This window comes from Neopelma chrysocephalum, unplaced genomic scaffold (assembly GCF_003984885.1).
Source record: "Neopelma chrysocephalum unplaced genomic scaffold, ASM398488v2 Primary Assembly neopelma1_22, whole genome shotgun sequence".
In the NCBI taxonomy this organism is placed as follows: domain Eukaryota; kingdom Metazoa; phylum Chordata; class Aves; order Passeriformes; family Pipridae; genus Neopelma; species Neopelma chrysocephalum.
Genome location: NW_020897689.1, coordinates 17,176,263 through 17,194,527, shown reverse-complemented (window position 1 = coordinate 17,194,527; position 18,265 = coordinate 17,176,263). Strand labels below are relative to the sequence as shown.

General features: G+C 37.1%; 1 protein-coding gene across 3 annotated transcripts in view; it reads right to left on the bottom strand.

Moving 5' to 3' along the window:
• ST18 (ST18, C2H2C-type zinc finger) overlaps positions 1–18,265 on the bottom strand; it is a 169,355-nt gene that overhangs the window by 35,105 nt on the left and 115,985 nt on the right. For all 3 annotated transcript variants that reach the window (XM_027673985.1, XM_027673992.1, XM_027674001.1), the window contains 6 exons: positions 15,760–15,950; positions 10,473–11,270; positions 7,579–7,713; positions 5,805–5,895; positions 4,181–4,285; positions 2,833–3,038 (listed from right to left, as the gene is read on the bottom strand). In XM_027673985.1, coding sequence (XP_027529786.1) covers positions 2,833–3,038; positions 4,181–4,285; positions 5,805–5,895; positions 7,579–7,713; positions 10,473–11,270; positions 15,760–15,950 — 1,526 coding nt within the window. The remainder of the gene's footprint in view (positions 1–2,832; positions 3,039–4,180; positions 4,286–5,804; positions 5,896–7,578; positions 7,714–10,472; positions 11,271–15,759; positions 15,951–18,265) is intronic.

Sequence of the window (18,265 nt, the reverse complement as noted above, 5' to 3'; positions counted from 1 at the left end):
TGATTTGACCACATGAGTGGGTAAATGGAATTGTAAGTGTATTCTTATAGAGGTTTCCTCTTAGGGCTCTATTGTGTAAAAAAACAACTGTGACTTGTCCAGTTTTAGCTAAAACAACACTGCTTACCCTACTTAGATTAATAAGTCTGTTATTTAAATAGCTTTGGTTAGGAGAACAAGACCTGGCTCTTGAATGAATCAGAGCAATCAGATAAAAACAATACCTGTAAGGAACCTTCAGTACTAATTTTGTGGAAATTTTTAGAAATTTAAGTCTATCCTTTAATCAATTAAAAAATAATGGCAGTGAAGATTCCAATGATCTTGACTTACAGTCTTTTGTTGGCTATATTTGGAATAATATGCAGCTTTATTAGGCACTCAGCTGAGAATGAAATACTAACAGGTGAACAGAAAAGCACTTTCACAAGCAAAAGTGGTATGTGTCATTCTTTGTTTTCTTCTCCATCAGCAGCACTTACTCTAAAACAGAGAGAACTCTGCTCTCTGTTCTGGATTTTGGAGCTTGAGATGTCATAAACTGTTACAGGGAAAACACAACATCATGATTTCAGCTCTAAGGAAGCAATAATCACTTCTTTTGTCTGTAGCTCTCACAGTGCCCTACAAAGATAAACTAAGCAAAATCCGATTTCTCAGCCTACACCCAGATACACCAGGAACATTTCTGCATATGGCCATCTGCTCTCTCCCTGAAGATCTGAGCCCCAAGGCTCTGGATCCCTTTGGATGTAGAGCTTTGGTTGAGTACATTTTAATGCTAAGAGCTACACAAGGCATTGAAGGACTCATCTTTCCTCAAACTTGGGATGCTCTAAAAGAAATGCTTGTTTAAGTGCTTTGACTGTAGTTGAATGCCATATTTCATTTTTCTAAGTACTGGAGGCATCGCAGTAGAGCAATACATGAAAGCCTCATGATTCAGTACTCCCATTCTCCAGTGCAAATTAAAAAGGATTTATCTACCCTGTTTTAATACTGTAGCACAAGCAAGAGAATCTAAATTTTTTAGCACTTACTACAATGAAATTCAAATTGTATTTAAAGAGCAGAACAGTACATTTTCCATTACCCACCTTAAAAGATAAAAAAATCAACCAACCAACCAAACAAACAAACCCCTCAGGTTATAAAGGGTGCATGTTTTGTTAACAAAGCAAGTTTACAAGTGCAGAATCCACAAAGGGCTAATGATGGGCTTTTGGCTGGCTATGTATTTACATAGGACTCTGAACCAATCACTACATCATCAGCTTCTTATTGCCAACTTCTGTATACCTGCATAGTTAAAGCACTCACCAGCTCTTTTACTTTCACCTTTCCATTAAAATAATAGCTGCACACTGCAATCTTTGCAAGAACAACAGGCTGTAAACTTCAGCCCTGATATACTTCATACATAAATTGCATATGTATGTATTTGCATTTGTATAAAAACATTTCAATCATTTTTTCTCTGAAATGAACCTGTGAAATAGACATACATCTGTGCAAAGAGACAGCTAATAGGGAATATTCAATTTTACAAACAAAATTGGAAAATCTGCCACCCAAGAAGCTGGCAATGCACGTATTTGCTTTCATTTGAACAAGCCTATTTTCCAGGCCAGATAAATATCTACTTTTCACTTGCAATTTTAAATAGAGTATTTATATATATATATACACATACAAAACACAGATACCTACGAACATATATATGTGTGTTTGTGTGTACTCGGACACATATACAAATAAACATAAATGAATACAAATTTTATAAATATATAAAACATATAAAATATTTTATATTATTAGAGTTATATTTAATTATCTTATATATGTATTTAAGAATATATAAAATTTTTGCTTTTCTGTTCACCTTACTATGAATGTTTTCCTTTGTTAGGATATTTGGGATTTTTTTTTCCTATTTTATTTTACTTTACTGTTTTGTTTGCCATTAACAAAACAAAAGCCAACTAAAGAGTCTTTTGTCACATTGTTCTGGATCTATTTTCTTATGAACCCAATTATTGTGCAATGAAACCTTTCTTTTCCATTTCCCTCATGGTAACAGAATTATTTGTTTCTTTGAACTAAACAACTTTTTATAATGGTCAACACAACAGCAGAATCTTGCTGAAGTTTCCCATGCAGACTGTGAAGAGCATCAGCAGTAAATAATCAGTGTCCACACTGTGGTATCTCGTTTTTACAGAGTAGTACCTCAGCAGATCTGTAAGTGATGGGGAGTCTTGATAACAATTTGATGCATTGGATATGTCTGCACTACAAATATGATGTTGTACAGTAATATAAGATACCAAAATAAATTCAGTCCAGACCTGGAATTAAAGCAGCTGAGGCACATGCTCATCTAGGAGGAATAATACCTGTATGGATGCAACTAAAAGTGCCTTTGAAACCTAATTTGGATTTCTTTGTACTACAATTCATTATGTCCTATAAAGACATATTCCATGGGACTTCTCATGACAACATCCTATCACATAAAGATAACACAATTTAGCCAAAGAGGAATGTAACAGATAAAACATAAAGTATTCCTTTTTACTCCTCTTTTCCACTGATAATTGCTTTTAAAAGAAGCATCAAAAAAGTAAACCTTGTAGTGATGATATTTGGTGTTTAGTATTCTATATGTAGCCAACTAGTAATTCTATTTACCATTCTGACCACAAGTGATTAAAAATACTTCCTACAGAGCTTTTTAGAATTCTAGACGTTTCATAGTAGAACAAGCAAAAAGAAAAAAAATAGTCTGACATTCTGCCCCTTTTCCAAGAGATAACTGAATTTCAAGCTTACATTCAAGAAACTGAGGTGTTTTTCGTCCTTGTGCCACAGGTGCTGTTGTGCGTTTGCCAAAGACTTGTGCATCAAAACTGGCATAATCAAATGGTACTTTCCCAAACTTCTCCTGTTCCTTTGCCAAAGTGCCTCTGGAGGAGGTGACTGGCTGTGAAGTTCTGTAACCGTACTGAGATACCTCAGGCTGCTTTGCTAAATTTGTCCTACAGAAAGGAGGAAGAGAATGAAGGAGAAAGACAGGAATATCTTTAAAATACCTTATGACAAAAAATACATGGTAAAGCATATGGTTCCATGTCAATTAAAAAAAATGTGCTATTGTCACATGTAAAACTTACTGGTAGGTGTATACAAGATATAAACAACATAAATACGGTGGCTGACCTAGTAGTCAGAATACTTTGACTACTTCAAAATGCAAAGATGAGGACATAAAAAAATTTAATATTCTTTCGTAATGGTTTGGGATGTTTATGAGACAGTTACCAACTTATTGGTAGATTACCTCTGTAGGATGGGGCTTCTTTTATTTATAAAAATTGTCTTGATTTTTTCTCATTAAAGGACTTTCAGTTTTTTGAATCACTATTGTTCCCACTTTGCTGTGAATGAGTGTGGTATAAATATAATATAAGATGATCTGAAATAATTGCTTGTGCTATTTGGGAGAAATGAATGATTTATGGTATGTTATTCTGTTTAGTTAATGTTCAGTAACTACTTGTCTTTAGCAATTTCCTAAGGACTTTTCATATGTAGAGTTAAGGCACGTGCAGTTGGCAGACACATGGACATAATATTCTGTAATGGCTCTGAAGGAACCATTAGAGCTGATCATGTCAATAATCCACAAATTAAAGTGTCCCCAAATAGACCTGAATATAATAGGTTGTAATGGTCGTGGTGCCAATGATGTGCAAATTATGCATGTCTGTAGGGTCCATATAACTCAAATAAAATACATTTGCAATAAAAAGTGTTTCTCTTTTTTGATGTCATTGTATAAAAAATAATTCAACTAATTAAACCGATAAACAAAATTAAGAAACTCTATGAATTGTTCTGATCAGGTTACTTGTGTGAAAGTAAGATTTAGTAGAATATATTTGATTGCTTGTCAAAAGATAGGTCTATTGTACTTAATGTCAGCCACATGCAAAAGAACCAGCAGAAAGACGGCTGTTTATTTTGAGATACAGTCAATTTATTTAGCTTTGCAGAGGTTCATCTTGGAAAACCAAGTTACCTCTGCAACTGAAATCTGAAATAGGTGAAAGACCTGAGGACCAATCAATAGAGTTTGTGCATAAATACTTTGGAGAGGTTGGTTTGCAAGCATTCCTACCTGTGAGTCTGATCATGGCACTGCCCAGCTTTTGGAGACTCGAGATGGTTCTTTTCCTGGGACATTGCCAGCTTTTCAGCTGCAGCAATTGGACAACCAGAGAGGCTTTTGAAAAGCAAAGGTGAAGAAAAGGAAAAAACAAGAAAACAATCCAATATTAAAATTAATTCTTAAGTAAAAGAAATGTGTGCTGTGGAACCCAGTGACTTGAACTTCTCTGATGTTCTGCGCATATATGGGAACTGCTGCTGCTATAGACCAGATTCATCTAGTTTTCAATCCTTAATGCAAAACTGTGAAATCTTTGTATTTTAGGTGATATATCTGGAAACTGAATCATGTAGGAGTTTTCCGCAGTTCAGCTTTGATGTTTTGTGTCTGGCAAGTCACTAGTAAATTTTTTGACAAATGACATTTACTTTATCAGTTAAACCATGCATATAAGCCTCCTACTGATTAAAATGAAAGTGAATTTGGGAAAAAAACAGGGATATGTGAGTGACTGCTACCAAAGAACACATTTTGTCATTTCAAGTTGTGCTAGCTTATTTTTTCTGTTTGCTTTATTAGATTAGAACATGTTTTCTTATCCTATTTATGGGTTGCTCATGATACAGCTGATGTGCTTCAAAGATGACTGGGGATTTAAAACAGGAAACACAAAGACAAAATATTTGGTGTTCCTTATATATTCTTGTAGACAAGCTTGTCATATCTCTGGAAAAGACTGACTTATACTAAAGATTAGTAATACAGTATGATAATCCTCAGTTTCTGTGCCCTCATACAATAACTAATCAATCAATCAGCAAAAACAAAGCCAAATCCTCCAAAAATTCAGTTCAGCAAAAAAAGTTGGTTTTGAAATTTTTATGCTTCAAGTTTGTTTGTAAGACTGACGTTGTATTTTTCCAGAAGCAATATATGGAATATTTTGGTTTACTGGCTTCCAGCAGAAAGCATTACTGACAAGAACTGTGCTGACAGCAGTGGCTTGCTGGACACAGAGTGCATTGACTCTCTGCCTCACCTGCTGTCCAGCTGTGATTCCCCAGCTGCCTGTCTGGAAGGCTTTTCTCAATTTTACTTTCTCCCTGCAGGCAGCAGGTTAAACGGACAGGAATGTTCCAAGCAGGAAGATGGCATTTCTGAGGGTAATAAATGGAGCTTTTAAATGGATTCTAAAACATTCCACTTAAAATTTTCTGTTTTCTAAAAGGTAATGTGCCTTGATCAGAAGTTCCTGCCAAGGACTACCACCTATGTGATGCAAAACAAATGGGTTTTGATTTCCACTGGGTTTCCCAGTTGTAGCAATAATAGTATATTTGTTCATTCCTACCTCTTGTACATGATGACTTTTCATTGTGAAGATTGTGAAGAATATACAGCTTTAAATCACATCTCTGAAAAATACTAGTGGAATTTGCCATCTTCAGTGCTGCAGCCTTTTTTTAGATAATGGAATTAAACACAATTTTTTTGTTATAAATAATAGAGGCTACCCTTGCAGTTCATAGACAGTCTGCAGAGTAGTACACATCATCTGATTCCAAGATGTGCCCATCAATTTACTCCTGATCACACGTTAGACTTTAAGTGGACAGCAACTTTTCTGATCTACCTTCGGTGCGTGTTGCGATTGCTGTTGACATGTCCTCTTCCAGTACATCCTGGGGTGGGGCACTTTAAAACATTTTCGTGCATGGCAAGAACTAAACAGGAGTAAAAAAAAAAAAGTTTACACGAATGTGCATCAAATAAAAGTACATGTAATAAAAAAAATTAACATTTCCTCTTTGGACCCAGATTCTCAATTCTGTCACATTCTGAGCACAGAAGAAGAGGAGAAGAAAAAGACCTACAACATAGTGAGTGTGGTGCCTCAGGCACATCATTGTTTCTACAAACTTTAAAGAACACAGATGGAAGTTAGCAAAGATGTTACATCATGACACTGTTTTTCCTTTGATTCATACACCACTAACACAATCAACTAGAAAAGGCAGATGATAGAGGAGTCTTAGGTCACATGGTCATGCTACATATAGCTGCAGTCCCTCTCTGTCTCAGGGAGGCCAAACCCTCAAGCACAGGAAGGCTGCTTATGCATTTTATCAGAGGATCTGAGTATGTCCCCTTTGAACCCTTACACCGTCTGATCATCTGACATGTGCTGAAACTACCCGTGACCAATTGGTCATGCTTCCAAGTAGTGGCTTACACTCCTAGTGGTGACTGCAATGGCGTGTACACTTCTTATGCCTTTGACGTGGATAATCTTTACTAAGACTGACATATGTCCATGTTAAACAACATATGTCTTTGGGGCACAGTGTTTCACAAAAACTGACTGTTCGGTCAACTGGTTTGTTCTGTCAGGAACAAAATTATAACTTTTTTCTTCCCCTAGCAGGACAGAACACATCTGATTGGAAGTGTGATAATTAACAAGGACTTGCTAATTTTAACTTTTTAGAAAGGTGATGTTGTGAAGGCCTTCCAAATGCAGCACCCTGCTTAACTCAGCAGATGTTTCCACAAATACAGTTTAGTACTAGATTTTAAAAAATGTAGAGGTACAGTTAGGAAGAGGATGTTGGTAAAGTGCAAATATGCTTTTAATTTTTTTTTATGCATACCACCACAATGAACAATCTGACTAACTAGATTGTTTAAGAGGATAGTTTCACATTAAATTTTGGCTTATTATTAAAAATTTCATGGCATCATATTGCAGGATTACACAAACACACAAACCAATGTAATCAGAACAGCGCAGTTAGAAATAAGCAGGGAAATTCAGACTAGACTGGACGTAAAAGCATTAGTGTGATACTGTCATAAGAGAGGGACCTGCTGCGGACCAGCTCTGGGATATACTGATGGAAGTAACCTTTTTGAGCTCATTGGTAAGGGGGACACTGGAAACATCTCTGCATAAACATGCCCAGGCCTCTCAGCTGTTGGCAATGAAAACCAGCAGCCTTGGTGTGTGATTGCGGCAAATGAGGCCACAGCTTTGAAACAAGCATGTGCTGTCTGTGTGATGCATGCCTTAGCAAAGGCGTGAGCAAGCAAGATCTTGAAGATTCATGAGATTACAGTGTGCGGGTCTGCTGGCAGGGTGGGGATAGCTGGGCTCTGATCTTTTTCTTCCCAGGCCTCCTGAGGAGCCTGCTGCTGTTTGTAATGCTGAGTACTTGAGCTGCCCAAGTGTGGGAAGTAGAACTACAGCTATGAGCTGGAGGGCAAAGAAGGTGTGATGGCTTCTCTCTCAGTCTCATTCTGCAATCTTACCCAGAAAAAAGGGGTTCTTCTACAGCATAAGTAAACACTATCCACGATACTAAGCCAGATCCAACTGTTATTCTGAACTGCAGGGTGATGATACTCACTTTCTAGTGGCACTCTAACTTTGTGTGGACAGCCTGAGAGACTGCGATGGTGAGGGTACAGCCCAGTCACATGCCCTGTGCCATCACATCCTGGGATGGGGCATTTGGTTTCTCTCTTTTCAGGCCTGGGTGAATCTGCAGAGAAATCAGACAAGGATTTTGTTTGGTTTTAGCCCCTGTCTGCACTCAGCTGAGTGATCCTAGCAGTGTGATATTCTCTATTTTGTACTTCAGATTTAATTCCGATGCTAAGTTTTAACAGAGGCATATACAACTTAAACATCACTTTAGGTTTTCACACTGTGTCCTTTAAACAATGACTCCCCCCTCCCAATACAGCACTTATGTGCTAAACCATATAGCTTTAGGATTGCAGTGTCATTTATTCCATTCAGATCCTAAAACAGGACAGAAGCCACAATCCAATAACCGGAAAACTGGCAGCATCAGCCAACAGCAAGACCTATAAAGGAATAAATAAAAAAAGCAGAAACAATCTTTTGCTCTGTTAATGTCAGACTCCAGGAAGCTGGGACAATCAAATAAAAGCTGAGGTGTGAAACAAACAAACAAACAAACAAAAAGCATTTCAACCAGAAGCCATTCCTTAAATATCACAGATCTCTAGGCTGTAGGTTCTTTGTTAGGAAACTGAATACATGCCACTTTACATTTGAGAGGCAAGGCAAGCAGCTCCCTCTGGTACACATGGCAATGCCGCTTTGTGGAGCAGCCCACAAAGACAGAGAAAACATGGAGCAGCCGATACCCTTTCAAAAGTGAGGTCTCAGCCCAGACCCACAGTTACCACTCTGCAATGGCCACAGTGCATTCCCCATTTTTTGTTTCAAGCACCTAGAATTGTGCAAGAAGCACTGGTCAGAAAGCCTTTACTTGATTTCCAATGCAGAATCAAAAGTCTGGGTAGGAAAGGAATGATTTCTGGTCCAGAAATTCTCTTGTGAGAAATCTAGAGGAAGTGGCAGCATAAATTGCTGAGGATGGTTTTAGCTGCATCTGTGATTGGCTGCCAACAGCATTTGGTGCTGAGGGAGAAAACAGCTGCAGCCAGCACAGTCTCCTTCAAGCTCATTTTTTTGGACTGTGAGGTAGGATGTGCTTAGGGATAGAATCACCAGAGACAGCTGAGGGTTAAACTTCCGGGCAAGTGTTTAGGTTAAAAAATAAAATAAATAAATAGGGAGGAAAGAAAATAGACTGAACATCATCAGGATACCACAAGCTTTTTACAATTCCTGCAAATAAAAAGTGCTGCAATAGTGAAGAGGAAATAAAGAGGGACCCTGAAATATGACTTAGCATTTCCCTCAGTAATTGAAAAAGTTTATCATTAAATAGATGGATAAGTATAATCTTAAGCCATTTTTTTCTAATCTAGTATTGCAGAACTAAAATTAAGAGCTGACAGATTTGATGGTGGATTGCTTAGAAATAAAAGCAGTTAATTATATAAAGTGAAAAAATTATGTGCATGATACAACATTGACTGCACTCATATGGTGTTTATGCAACCTGAACAAAGCCTAGAGTGTTTCTCCATGAGTGTTACCTCTGAACTCATCTGGAAACTACAGCTAATTAAATTATAATATGAGACAAATCAGGAAGGGACAGATTCTGCCATTCTTACATCACTGCTCCTTCCTATGTGTACTGTGAGAAAGTCACACTGACACCAATGTGAACCTGGTGAACACAGATGCTCTCAGGATAAGAAAGGATATCTGTAAAGTTCCTGCATATGCCATTTACTCATCTGAGTAAATAAAGGTTCATGTAGTTTAGCAAGAAGGTAGACTAATACCATGCATGCACAACTTAAGACAGGCTAATGAAAAGATTGCTTGAGACACAAAACTGAGATGCATGCGTTTTCTTCCCAAATACAACTGGAAATATTTTACAGTTGCAACTCCTAAAAAAAAACCCCTCAGTTATCTTTCACTCTAAATGCTTTAGATAACTAAATTACTTTAATATTTGCAATGTCCACAGGGACTACTCTAAAGTAACATTAGAAATATCAAAGTAAATCATTTATCAAAATCAGAAATTGCATCAATTCTGGGGTGACCTCAGTGTGTTCAGAGAGCCAAAAGGAAAAGCCAAAGGGCAGATGAATGTATTGTTACTTACTACAGCAGGGAGCGTGCTTATAAAATGACATCTCTTGATGTTCTGTAATTATCCTTAATTGAGGAGTTGCATACAAGACAGCCCAGTTTACAAATCAAACCCAAATCTTTTAAATCTCCACTTTAGGTGCTGAAAATGGAATGATGTTCCTACAGGTTTGTAGTATGCCCTCAGAAACAATAAGGATTTTGGAACTTAATGGTATTTCTGCTGATGGCGAACGGGGCAGAAGAGCAAGGCTTGTGCTTTCCTGGCTCAGAAGTGCTGGCTGTAGCAAAATGTAATGCTGATACGTGAAGCAGACAGAACTCAGAAAACACATGGCTTAGGGATTAGGTGGCATCTTTGGAAGAGGCCAATTTTTCACCCTAACCTTGCCCTTGTGCACCATTTTAATGCCTTCTCTTTTGACTGCTGAAATTTTGGAGGTATGTATTAGTGCCCTATGGAGAAGGAAGCAGAGGAGGAGGAAAAGGAGGAGAAGGACTGTCAGTACCAGCTACACAGCCCTTTTAGTACCCATTACTGATCATTTCACACAGCAGTTTGGCACGAAGCCAAGTACCTAGCGTTTAACCTGGTTAGACGTAAGGTACTAGTGTGAAGGTACATAATTAACAAAATTACCCGCTAAATTCCAGATTCTTTACTGTTGCTATAAAACCCAGCTCAGAATACTCTATCAGTCACAGGATAAATGCCTAAGCCAGTAAGAACAGCCAAAAATACTTCCTTACGTTTGTTATTAAATATCTGTCTCCCACCAATGTCAATAACTTTGGTTTGTCTCCTTTCCCCCGCTAGATGCTCCAGAAGAAACCTATCCAGTTCCTTGTAAGTGCTGTGAAACACATGTCCTTGCTCTGCCTGCAGAGCGATTGCTTGCTCTAGCAAACTCAAGTTCCCTTTTGTTTTGTCCAGCTCAACCGACACATCTGTGGTTTCTGACAGGCACTCGTTGTCATCTTCTTCACTTTCAGGGAAGGGATTCTGAATTCTCTTCTCAAAAGGATCTGGGTGAGACTCCTGTGGTGCTTTCAGCTCTGTTTCTGAGTCACAAAGTGTTTCACAAGGACCATATTCAACTTCTTCCTTCTTGATTTCTGGGACTTCCAGGATGCTGGGTTGATTACACTCTACGAAAAACTTCTGAGTTACATGGGGCTTTACACTAGTTTCTTCTGAGAAATTTGAGGAGCTATCCCACTCATTGTCCATAATTTCAGAGTTACTTTCATTTTCCTCAGATGAACAGTATTTTGGGTCAGAAATAACAGTCTTTTCCTTTCCTTCGGCTGAGTTAATCAGGTAACATTCATCAGCGTCATCACTTTCTGTTTTTAAGGATTGAATGCCACTATCGTTTAGATTTTCTGCCACTTTTTGACTGGGTGCATCTTTTGCTAATTTTCCCATGTTCATCAAAGATTTGGCCATGGCATCTTGATAGCTGGAATAGTTGTCTTGTCTTTGACTGGAATTTTCTTGCCCACCCAAATGAGGGGTTTCTTCAGATGATTTTGGAGTACTCTCCTCTGCATGAGAAAAAAGCAAAAGAAATATGTTAAGAATAGCTGCTTGTTGTATCTTGTAGAAGTGATATGAAGATATTTACACACCAGTTGCCATTTCTTTACTCAAAGGTAAATGATTGAACTCACACCAAGGCTGTGTTTGAAATGACTGTGTAGCATCAGGAAAAGCTCTTCTAAGATTATATCTACTTTATATTGTAGCTCCAACACTATAAGGGAAGTAAATATCACCATTTCTCAGTGATGGTGAAGACCTATGTTATCTTAGAACGCACACGCACACTCTCATATACATTCACATAGATAGATACTACATATATACACATAATCTATATAATATATGCATATATATATATACAGGCACACACATTTTAAAACTCCTCTAATCTGTTTTCACATCTCCTTCATCTAAGATTTTCTCAAAATAGACCCTAATTACTTTCCCATTCACTCCAGATCCCATGAAAGACCTTGATGGAAAAATCCTCAATACTTCACAAAGGGCAAGCTCCTGGTCACCATTGAAATTGCCATGTTAAATGATAGATCAGGTCATGCACAGGCAAACAGAAATGGTTGTTATGTACAGACTCATGAAGGACTTGTTAAAGACACCACTGAAGTGCATCCTGTCTTTATAAACATCTTGCTTCAGAAGAAAAGCAGCAACCAGCAGGTAATAAAGGTTGCATGCAGGAGAGGTCGTCGGTGTGGAAGACAGTATGCCTTTTGTATCTCATTTAATTTTTTATAAACATTTCCTCTGACAAGGACACTCAAAAATACATCTCCATCATCTTCCTTTCTGGTAATTATCTCTCTAAAATCAACACTGGTTTTGCCAGGATCAAGTAAATATTGCCATAGTAACTAAAAGCATTTTTGGATGAAGGGAAGAATTTAGTCACAACACTAGCCCCTTCAATAATGCTGATTATAGGGTACATTCTTTTGTTGGGATCTATTCAACATAAACTGAAAAATTTAACATTTTACTTCCTAGAAAGGAGGATGAATAAACAAGCACAGAGTATTTTATAAGATGTGTCTGTCCTTTCCTGAATCAGAAGAACTCCGGGTTTAAATAATAAATTAAGCATAGTCTAAAATGCAAATGAAGTTTCTCTCAATAACACAGTGAGCTATTAAGAGAAAGTGTAAAGGGTTATGATAATTTTAAAGTATTATGAACTACAGAAAACAAATAAAAAGCATTTTCAGTGAATATGTCCAATTCATTGAACTATTCTCTCAATCCACTTAACTACCCACATGTGTACAATAATGATTTATAGACATTATACCTAATTATGCATATTTGGGCTGTGTTAGAGTGCCTAACAAAAGCTCTAGAAAGCAACAATTACCTCTGTTGCTTAGCTACATAGTTTAAAATATTCCTATTAAGTGCAGATTATTGTGGAGGGGAAAAGGGGGACAAAAATGCACATGTGCACCACAATGCATTTCACTTTACTGCTGCCAAACTGTTAGCATTTTGGGTCATTTCCAGTTTACATAATTGTTTGGTTCAACTGTTTGTTATATGTTAAAAGAAAATATTGATTAATTCTTATTCTTCTTCAGAAAATTGGACTCGTGCAGGGAGAGGTGGCCTTGTGCACTGTGTGCATAAAGTTGTATTTAAAAAATGTCTGTAAACCTTATTGTAACTTTTTAGCAGCTGGTCTAGTACCACACACACTGCAGTATTCTGCGTAAAGTCTGCTGTCTTCTCATATCTCAGCAAGTAAGGATGATGATATGGCTCTATAACCAACTTTAGTCAAATGGGTTTTTATTATTTTCTCTTCTGCTATTTGGAAAAGAACAGAATCCCATCAATGGGTCATTTCAAAAAGTCATCATCATGGCTAGGCTTCGCGAACGAAGATTTGGGAAGGGCTCTACCCACGTTTCTTGCAAGCGCGTTGGTGGCTAAAAAGGCCAATACGAGAAAGGCAAGTCCGGTTGCAAAAGGCACAGCAGAAAGACTCCTTAGGTGGTATATTCTGCAAGGCACGATTCTTTCTGCATTGTCTTTTCTCCTCAAGGGTGATCCTGCGTGCTTTCTCAAAAGCATCAGCAGCGTTATAGATGGCGTGATTTCAAAAAGTAACAAGATCCAGTTTAATAGAAATCTCCCACCCTTCAAAACAAAACAAAGAAAACATTTTAATGGTAACAGGTCTTTTCAGTTATTTTTCTGTGTGAAAGATAAAAAATAATAATAACAGATTTTTGTTCCTTAAATAATCAGCAATTCTTAAAAAGCTGTGTTTAAAAATCTGTCGTTGAATCAGTCTTAATGGTTCAGCTGTCCCAGCTTTGCTTTTTACATCTACAGGCTGTAAATTTACTTTAAAAATAATCAAAACTCAGTTTAGTTTACAGTTGCATCAATCCATGAACTGAAGCATTAAGTAATCAACAGACAAGAATCATGAGTTCGCAATAAAATGAACAATATTGTTAAACTAAGAGATTACAAATTAGCCTACATGGCCAGACCAACTGTATGCTTTAGCTGAAATTTGTTTTGTAGCTGGTAAAATTAATGCAAAATGGGGGTAGGTTGTATTATCATTTACACAAACAGTTGGGTGATATCATATTGGTATCAAATAAATCTTTTTGAAATAAAATGGATTTTTTTGTTTTATCTGAAGGGTATGGTGCAAATAGGGTTCCTCTACATTTATATCAATGGATCTGGCCTAACACTTGCCCTTTTTTTGAAAAAAATCAGTTAAATAACTTAGGTTTATCTGTATATGGCACAGAGTCTACCTTTACACCCATCATAGTACTTTCCCTTCATTGAGTTCTTCAAGCTGTGCAGAGGACAGACAAAGGGAAAGAAAAACATATTACTGAGGGCAACTCTGTATACTCAGGAACCAGGCTGAATCAATACAATAAAAATTTGCTAAGATTCATATATCTAAAAAAGAAAATTCCAAACAAACAACAATCCTCCCCTCCAAACATGCATCAACAGATTCCCTTCTGGTGTCAAGAGGTAGAAATACTCCTTGAAGGCTGAACAGGCACTGAGAGCCTTGAAACCTTTTTCTTGATGAATTTTGCCTTGCAATGTCACCCAACAGAGGGAGACATTGTGTATCACCTTGCTAATTAATGTTCTCTTTGAAGATGGGCTTTACTGTGTGGGCTTTCACAGTGATTTTGGGAAGAAACTCCCAGAAGATTTACAAGTGACAGCTGACTGAAAACTTTGCTGTATAGAAATGCCACAAAGACTTCCAGTGATTTTGGTAGAATCAGGATTTGACTCTTTAATCTGAAAGACATTCTTCCTCTTTTATCTGTTTTATAGTATTCATATGTAGAAAATTTGGGGGGAGTTGTTTTGTTTTAAGGAAATTCAATTTAGAGTGGATAAATACATAAACTACTAATCTCAGTTTATCACAGAATCATGGAACAGCCCAGATTGGAAGGGACCTTGAAAGACCATCTGATCTAAACTTTTGTGGGGAAGAGACCCTAGATGAGATTTTCTACCACCTTGTCCTTCAGAAATATTTGATAAGAAGAATCTGAGGGGAAAATAAAATACCTTTAAACTCCCCTAGCAATCAACAACTGAGTGGCATTTAAGTTTATTCTTCATATGTTTACATATTATCTATGATTATTTATTTCCCAGTGCCAGATCACATTGCTTTTATCTTGACATCTGCTGTCTACAGATGACTCCTAAGGTCCTACCCTGATATCTTCCACTAATATCTTCTCACTTTTCTAATTAACTATTTTGGCAGAATATTCTTAAAGAAATATGTGAAAACAAATTTTTGATATTTTTTTTATATTTTGATTTTGATTTTGATTTTTTGTTCAACACGAATATATAAAAAAATATATTAGAAAGGAAGAGTAATAAAAGCATACTGTAGCTATATCTTTGTCTCCCCTTCCTCATCCATATTTTCTAGCATGCACATTGTAGAAGTTTCTATAAATTGTTGGATGTGTTTGGCTTAGCAGAGTTGGAATAACAAGTGTAAAAGTGCTGAGTCTAATAATCGTATTAAACAGAACACACACAGTAGTCACACGGATGAAATTGCTTTGCTAAATGTTAAAGTCAACAATGTTTTGCTAAGCATTTTTTTTTTCTTCCTAAGAGTTCTATATATTCCAGTGAAAATCTGCTCTTCATAAACGTGTTTTTCTCAGTCGTGGGCTTAAGCTTGTTCTTTGACAGAGATAGCGGAGAAGCAGGTGCTGCTCCATTTCTGACCTGCCACAGTAGTTGTCTCTCTGTGTGGCCTACAAAGCATTTACTAGACCCCAGGAGGAGTTATTGTACAAAATAAATGGAAGTATGATGGTTAAACCTGGACAGAAAGGCACCATTCCAACTCTCTTAAAAGTCAAACATGTCCTGTATCCTGTCTGAAAATACTGTTTCTTATCCCTTCCTGTGGAATTCAGGTTTATGTGGAGTTCAAGAAACTACCTCGAGTTGCGCTGCTTTTGACGACACTGATCTCTTCCTGTAACTCCGTCCTGTCTTCAATTTCTTCTTTGCAATCCAAGCTGGGGCTGTAATGGCGGGGTTTCATTAGCAGGGACTTCCTTTTGTTGACAGGAACGCCTGATATCTGGTCTTCAGCTTTTCTCTTCTTAGCCATGGAGCATTTGTAGGCACTGCAATTACCAATTGCCAATGATAGAGAAAAAAATGGGAGAAGTGAGGGGTAAATTGTTTAAAAAATAACACCACCCTTTAGTTTAGTTCTAAGTAAAAAAGTGAAGACTGAGAAAATATTAATTCACTTGCAGTTTCAGCAAGTTTTATCCAGCGAATATTTAATTTTAGCTCATGTACTGAAAATTCAGGGCACAGTCAAGTCCCATTTCTTTTCACTGCTGCCAAAGTCTGTTTGGAGGTAGGGGAATGAGGCAGAAGACAAAACCAAAGGAAACCATAACCCAACAGCCTTAGGGCAATGATGAACAAAATTGCAGTCTGGGTTGATAGTCCTGAAAAACAGCTAAGGGGAAAATTATACCACCAGTTGTACTACAACATCTTGAGCCTTTGGGTTCATTTCCTTTATATGAGCATGGATATCCAATCACATAGAGTTCAACAGCATAAAACCTGTGTGAAACACACTGTACCTTGACAATGTTTTGCAATACAGGTCCCTCTCTCAATTCTAGACCCAAGCATTGGTTTCATTTCATTAATTCCAGTCATAAACGCCTGGTTTAAGCTCTACTCAGTTCTACTCTGTTTAGGCTCTTGAAAAAGGTTCCTACAAAAGGATACTCATCTCACTTAAAATTAGATCAATATGATAAAGAGGGGGAGCCATTCCCTGGGAAAGTTCTTGTCCAGTCCAGGTGCCTAATTTTCAGATCACTGACATGAGAAGAAATGGCAGGATTTTAAAGAGGAAGACCTTTAGCAGGTTTAGTATACTTCTTTAATTTCGTAATAGACCCACATATTGATCTGCATGTTAATTTGTTTCTACAGATATTTAGCCAAGCCTTTGTCATCATGCAGTTGATCTGTATGGTATATAGATGTTACAACATATGACACATCACTAAAGAGGCCTGAACCTTCAACCTTCTTTTCTTAACAATTTTTTGTGGAAGTGATTTGGCATGATTTAATTTTTCTCTCACACACAGTATACTAAGAAATTTATGTAGTATGAATAACAGTGCTCATATTTTATCTGTCAGAGATGAAAAAACTACATATAGGGATCTGTGTAATCCACTCAATGGTTTCTCGACCTTATGTACCCCCAGGGTGCATTACAAATCTACACAATGCCCTTAGGTGTTGGATTTTGCATTTGGCTCACTGACTTAGCTGCAAGATTTGCAAAAGAAAAAAAAGCCTTGTATGAAGAGAACTCCTATTGGTTACACATATTACAAGCTCAACAGCATAAATTAATCCTTACAAGGTATCTTATATGCACTAAATTGGCTCAGGTTCTGATTGTTTTGGACGAAAGCATATGGCTAACTTGAGCTTTTTGTTAAAAAAAAAAAAATGGCTAAGTACCTTTTTGGCAGTCCATCATTGCAAACATAAAGGATATGGAAATACAAAGATCTGCATTTTAGGGGGACTGTTAAAATTCCACCATACACATCTCAAACACTGGATATGCTTGATCTTCTGAAAGTTAAAATGTTATGGGCGTCAGGAATACTGGATGCTAAACACATGCTGTAGTTGAATATAATATAGCTTCTATGTTATTTCTCTGTTTATGAATAGACATTAACATGAATATCATATTAAAAATCAGAATCACAGTGGTATCAGTATCTCACTGGAAATAATGCCCATATAAGAGATATCTGAGATAGCTGTAGTGTGGAAAAATATGCATTTTTTTTCTAAATTAGCCATGTTGTTCCAAGAAAATTAAATAAATGGCAAAAGTTTGAAAATCTTTCATACATAATTGTTTTTATCAACCAAAACCTTCCCTAGGTTTGCATTTGATCTTTCTTATTTGTTTGTCAAGCTCCAAGTTTCTGTCCAGTAGATACTGTGAGCTTGTTTAGGACATGATGAATTTCCAGTGTTTAATTCCGCTTTGACAAAGCTACAGCTGTTTCTTACATGAGCATAATCAATAGATTTTTGGAAAAGAAGATGCCATTAGATCATGTAGTATGCCATCCTATGAAACCCACGTCACAGAACTTCCTGTAGTTCTTTAGCCTTTATCCTGTAATTTGTCTGCCAATTGTCAAGACTTGACTAACTCAGTCAAGTTAAGGGAAAACATGGTAATCTGGTAAATTCATTGTAATATTCTTTCTCACTGAGTACAGTCTTTTTCTAGTCTTTTTCTACTGTTACAAGCCCCGCCCTGTGGACTGGCATGACAGTTATTAAACATGCTGTTTTTTCGCCACAACTGGAAAAGATAGTCAAACTCGGATGTCAGCAGACCACGATCAAGACCAGTGTGGGAGCA